Consider the following 5,689-nt stretch of genomic DNA (forward strand, 5'->3'; position numbering starts at 1 on the left):
TTGAAAGATTTTGAACCTCCCGCCTCTGTCAATATATTTCCATTTTAAAATAGATCATTATCATATCTTATTCATATACCACCATTTATTATAAATGAACATGAACCATTTTACAAATAATAAAACAAGGAAAAATTAATTATTTCATTGAACTACCAAAATTACTATGAAGTGTAAAACAAATATAATTAAAAGTTTATCTGTGTTCATAATTAACATTTATATTAAAAGGAAAATTTTCAATAAAACACACTCAAGAACATAATAAATTTTGATTTACCAAAATTTTTTTTATGGGCATACAAAATTGTAAGGCAGTGCAAAATAAGCACAAAAAGTAGGCAATGAAAGGGGATGGCTTTGAAGGAGATGTTCATTTTATAATGCTTATTATTATTATTATTATTATGTAAAAAGATTATGATTTGGAGGGGCAGAATCAAGGATGGGAATGGTGGGGCCCAGGACAGGGTGGGGGCCAGGGGGGGTGAATCACATGCACGTGTGAAGGACATACGTGGGCCCCACAGTTGGGGCCAAAAGGCTGCTCTATGCCCCATAATGGAACGAAAAAAGGCAAGGTTAACTTGCCGATGCAGCCCTGTCACTTCGCTGGTTTTGGAATTTGGAACTGCATGCCATAGTATGACTATGATTTAGAGAGAGAGAGAGAGAGAGTCGGTCTAGGAGGAGTGAGAGGATTTGGGCGAGAAAAGAGAAGGGCAAATCATTCGCAGTTGCTGGATTTCCATTGGTTTGAATTTTGAAAAACGCTCTTATAAATACTTGATCTGTTCATGTCTCTCGGACAGACAAAGCAACTGGGTTTCAGAAAAATCCGTAGCTCAGTTTCTCTCTCTTCTTCTCTTCCTCTCTCTCTTCAACCCTTGCTGAAACTTTGGCTAGGTTTGTGGGTTCCTTCCTTTCCCATCATTTGCCTATTTTGGCTCCATGCCGAGCGAGATTTTTGGTAATCTAGATGGGGATTTGGGTATCTCTTGAATTCGTTTTAGATTGTGCTTCTGGGTGTTCCTCCGAGCTCTCAGATTCTGTTTCCGCTTTCTTTGTTTCCCAAACAATGGCCATTCGTGTCCCCTATGAATCCTCCCAATTGGGTTCTCTACAAAGTTGCTAAACTCATTCTCTGTATGCACCCATTAGATGGCAATGAACAGGAATGGCTCAAGAAGACCATCCCCAGAGGCTTATCAATAGCACTAACTCTGCTACTGGTGTCGTCAGCGGTAGCAGCGGTGGTGCTCAGAGTCACAAATCTTCCAAAAAACAGAAGCAGAAGAAAATCCCACAGAGAGGACTCGGCGTCGCACAGCTCGAGAAGATCAGATTAGAGGAGCAGAAAAAAGACGCAGCCGTTAGATTTTCATCACCCTCCTCCATATCAATTTCGCCGCCGACTTGTTCTTCGTTTCTGCCTTTGCCGCTTCCCAATTACAGCCAGTCCCATTCGTCTTCTTCGATCCCTTTTCCCCCTCCGTCGCCGACGAGTCTTCTTCCTGACCCGAATTCCCAATTAAAACTCGCTCCTTTGATCCCAAACATCGACATTGAGATTCCCAATTTGAATTCCGTTCAATTACCGAGCCTGGCCAATGGGTGGTCGCCCGTTCCGGCCCCGAATCACGGCAATGTTTCAAAGTCGTGGAACTATGAGTACAGTCTCGAAGGTGGTGAGAATCGCAGATTGGATCCTGGGTTAGCATTTCGTGGGAATTTGCCGTATGAAACAAGTTCTAATTGGTCCCTCCCCTTTGTGATGCCCAGACCACAGCCCCCCTGCCAGCAACCTTCACCCGTGGTATTAACTTGCAATATTGTTTTTTTAGAAAATTTTAAATGAGTTTTTGTTGTTTTGAGACTTTGTTTCCCTCTGTTTTGATTTTAATGGAAAAAGAAATCTGTTGTGGAATTTGCAGGGAAAAGTTTCTTCAGCGACTTCAGTATCTCCCGCACTGAATTTTCATTCAGAGCCCCCTTCAAACCAAAGCTACTGTGAAAACTATAACACTCCCATTTGTCAAGAGGGGGAGAAGGTATGCTTCCACAAATTTTTTTCTAAAATTTTTTCGTTTGTCAGTTTGATAAATTATTCACGACTGGGATGCAGTAGATTTGTTCTCATTTCTTTTGTATGGATTCCAGTACATTTTTTTTTTCTCTTGAATGAAGAATATTGACTTTTTTAATTAGTTATGGTGGAGAAATATGAATCTGCTGCAATGGTGAACTTCTGTATATATATTTTGCTTTACAATTTTTCTTCATTGGCATTTGTTTTGCAAGTTCAAACAGGGACATATTAAAAGGTAGGTACCTAATTTCTATGATGTGTTTGGATATCTTTATTTAGAATTCTTATTATTTCTCCTTGAATAAAAGGTTTTATTGTTTTAAGCTGTGGCATGAAAGATGACTGATTGTTTATTTGTGTTGAATTATGTTAAATGCATTATGTAGATGGTTGGCTGGAAGAGATCATATCCCTTCTGTCTAGACAATCCACCAGGCTCCCCTTCCCACTGTAAATTTCCTACCAGCATTCATTCCATCAGTAGATCAGATGAACCAGGTTCATGTGGCAATGGAGGCACTTTCAATTTTGAACCAGGCAACCCTATTAGGTTAGCTGTTTTGTTGTGTTGTGTTGTGTTGGCTTTTTACATATCTTATTGTAATCATTCTCCTTTCACATGTTGATTCTGCACTTTTCAGAGAAGGCCCTTCATGTTCAGCATCCACATCAGAGATGGATTCCAAAAAGGGCACCGAAGAAAATGGGATTCTTGATGGAGATTTCCTCACACTAGCCCCTCCTACGACATCGCCATTTCCGAGTTCCAACTCTAAGCCTCCCCATGCTTCTACACCCTACACTGAATTCTCTGAATTTGAATTACTGCATTTTCAAGTGAGATTAAAAGCCAAAAGCCCAATTTCTATATCAATGATTTCATGTTAATGCTTTTCATTGAAGTGTTTGTTTCTGGGGAATTTCCAGGGAAGCAGAGAAGATTCAATTCTCCGACCAAATACAGGCGGGTCAATCCAACAGCCTCTCTTCTACAACTTCCTCCCACCGGCTAAGTCGCAGATTAGCCAAGCAGCGTCCCACACGAACAACTGTGAGAGAGGAGGAGGAGGAGGAGGAGGAGGAGAAAGTGTTGACCTCAATCTGAAGTTATAAAAATGGTTATAGCCCATTTGTTGGAGTGTCTTGGCTGGTCTGCTGTTAATTGAGAGAGGATGCAACATAGTTTTGCCCCCATCTCTTCAAACAGGATGGATACAGAAATTCCGTTTCTTGTTGCTGAGAGCAGGCAGATGCAATCTGAATCTGAGTAATATGTGAGAATGAAAGAGGCAGAAAGAAACCATGGGCATGTGAATCTGAGAGAGGGTGGGGATGAGGGGTGCAGATTTGTTTGTGAGAAAAGTGTGGTGGTTGTGCCTTTTGTTCTTTTGTAAGCTGGTTGATGAATCAGGCACTCCATTGGTAACAAACTATCGCGTGTGGATCTGATTATGCTCTGTTTCTTCTTGTTTACGTGGGGTCCAAGGATCTGACCTCCATTATGGGTTTCAGACTTTCAGTTGTGTATGTGTGTGTGTGTGTGTGTGTGTGTGAGAGAGAGAGAGATGGTTGTAATTTAAGGGAGCAGTGAATGAGTAGAGTCTTGTGGATGGGAGAAAAGATGTTGCAGGTAAAAGACTTTTGAGGGGTTTTAACAAGGATTGCTCTAAATGGTACTTGTGGTGTGCTGTTTTAGGAAATTTCCATTGCCTCGAGCCAACAGTTTCTCACCTTGCTTTTGAGTTGTGTGCAGGTATTTAAAAAGTAACACACTTGCAGAAGGAAGACTGATTTAATTGACATTAAATATATGCTAAGCATTTATAGTGCAATTTAAGTAGCATTAATAGTGAAATGGAGTGATTTTTTTTACTTTAATTAAACTTTAAGAGGGATAAAAAAAATGGAAAAGAAAATAAGAAAGAAATTAGTATCTTGTTTATATCTGAAAAATTCTAACACTGCATTTGGTAGCAGAAATTTTGAATCTTCGACTTGAGTTTAAGTGAATCTGGACAAATTTTAATACAATTTGATATTATATTTTTCTCAAAATTCAATACAAATCCAAATTTAAGGCTTCTCTAAACATAGGGTAAGAAAAGACAAGAAAACATACAAACAAAAATTCACCTTTTAATGTTTAGTTATTATTCAAAATGAGGAAAGAAAAACGAAAACTCCCACTACAAAAATGTGATTCTACACATCATTAATATATTTTTTTTAATTTTTAATTATATTAAAATAAATTTTCATTATGAGGTTGGAGGCAAATGTTCTTTCTCCTCTTTTCACAATGGGGTCTCATTTATTGTATTAATTCCAAAGTCTTTACCCCTTTGTGCTCTCATTTGAATCGTTTATACTTTGAAAATGAAGGCATCCTTGTCCATTCCACATGAAAGGACTAAAATCCCCCTTGGATTAGTATACATATATATATATATATATATATATATATGTGTGTGTGTGTGTGTGTTCTACAACATAGTCTAGAATTTTTGGATGAGTCTTAACCTAACCCAACAACTGAATCAAAGACACTGATGAAAAATTTTGAAATATAATATAACCTTTCACTAGTAAAGATTTTCTTTTCTTTTCTTTCTAGCTTATCTCTATTAGGAAAACGGTGAGCAATGATATTCAAGTTGTACCCAATTTAGAATAGGAATATGACCAGTTCAACAAAAACAAGTACAAATATGAAAGGCTGAACATATCATGCCTTTCCCCTTTCCACTTCCCACACTGTTATATGGGGTGTGAAAACTTTCTTGGGTGGGGTTACACAAATTTTTTTTTTTTTCAATTAAAACACTTTTTTTTTTTTTTTTTGAAGAATCCATTTACATGGTATTCTATATAGGAGAATATGAGATAAATTCAGATTTCATTCAAAAAAAGTAAAAAAAAAAATCAACGACAATCATCTCTCTCGCTAGCACTCTTTCAAAAAAATATTTATCCTAAGTAGCTTATAGTAGCTTCACAAAAAAAATATATATATATATAATTGTTGCAAGACTCGCAATATGCAATCTAAGCCCACGATGATCAATGTTCTTATTCTAAATGTTATTAGTTTAATAATTAATTATTAACGATAATAATCTATTCAAATAAAACCTAAATTCATGAAAAATAAGGTTTCAGATTATATGGTCAAATTAGGTTTTAAAATATAGTAATACATGAAAAAATATCTCCATCTCATCACACACCTCTCATGAACAAGTTAATCATAAATCATCACAAACATTACTATAATGAGTCTTACTTCTGACATTCAAACTAACTTATTTCAATATTAAAGTAACACATTTTCCCATATTTCATTCAAGAATGCAAAATTTCTCTCATCTTAAGAACTCTTTAGGGCAGTAACTATCACATGATTCCTTCATTAAAATCCTCAGGCTAGGCTAATTAAGAGAGTAAATCTGCCATTATTAAGAATCAAACAGTCATTAAAATATCTCCAAATTGGATAACATCTCACTAAATTAGGGCATCCAAACATTCCTATAGTATCCCTGTGAACATAGATTCTTAAGACACTCAATCTTTAACTAAAACTAAGGAGGGCAATAATAA

At 36.8% G+C, this 5,689-nt stretch overlaps 1 protein-coding gene across 2 annotated transcripts; it reads left to right on the forward strand.

The window, feature by feature from the left end:
- Positions 1–570: 570 nt before the first annotated feature.
- LOC131154825 (uncharacterized) lies at positions 571–3,789 on the forward strand. 2 transcript variants are annotated; one of them, XM_058107595.1, is made up of 5 exons: positions 571–1,816; positions 1,935–2,051; positions 2,476–2,639; positions 2,731–2,926; positions 3,017–3,789. In XM_058107595.1, exons 1-5 carry the CDS (start codon positions 1,178–1,180, stop codon positions 3,200–3,202), a joined length of 1,302 nt encoding a protein of 433 aa, XP_057963578.1. In that variant the 5' UTR covers positions 571–1,177; the 3' UTR covers positions 3,203–3,789. The 2 variants fall into 2 exon arrangements, with proteins under 2 accessions (XP_057963578.1, XP_057963587.1); XM_058107604.1 differs by having other exon boundaries at positions 601–1,813.
- Positions 3,790–5,689: the final 1,900 nt, after the last annotated feature.

Source organism: Malania oleifera, chromosome 1 (assembly GCF_029873635.1).
Source record: "Malania oleifera isolate guangnan ecotype guangnan chromosome 1, ASM2987363v1, whole genome shotgun sequence".
Taxonomy (NCBI): domain Eukaryota; kingdom Viridiplantae; phylum Streptophyta; class Magnoliopsida; order Santalales; family Ximeniaceae; genus Malania; species Malania oleifera.

What these genes read in the sequence shown, in the direction of transcription:
- LOC131154825 (XM_058107595.1), top strand. Translation starts at nt 1,178, where the DNA reads ATGGCTCAAGAAGACCATCCCCAGAGGCTTATCAATAGCACTAACTCT. An exon ending in TTTGTCAAGAGGGGGAGAAG is followed by an intron (nt 2,052 to 2,475) that starts GTATGCTTCCAC and finishes TGCATTATGTAG; the next exon opens with ATGGTTGGCTGGAAGAGATC. An exon ending in GAACCAGGCAACCCTATTAG is followed by an intron (nt 2,640 to 2,730) that starts GTTAGCTGTTTT and finishes TGCACTTTTCAG; the next exon opens with AGAAGGCCCTTCATGTTCAG.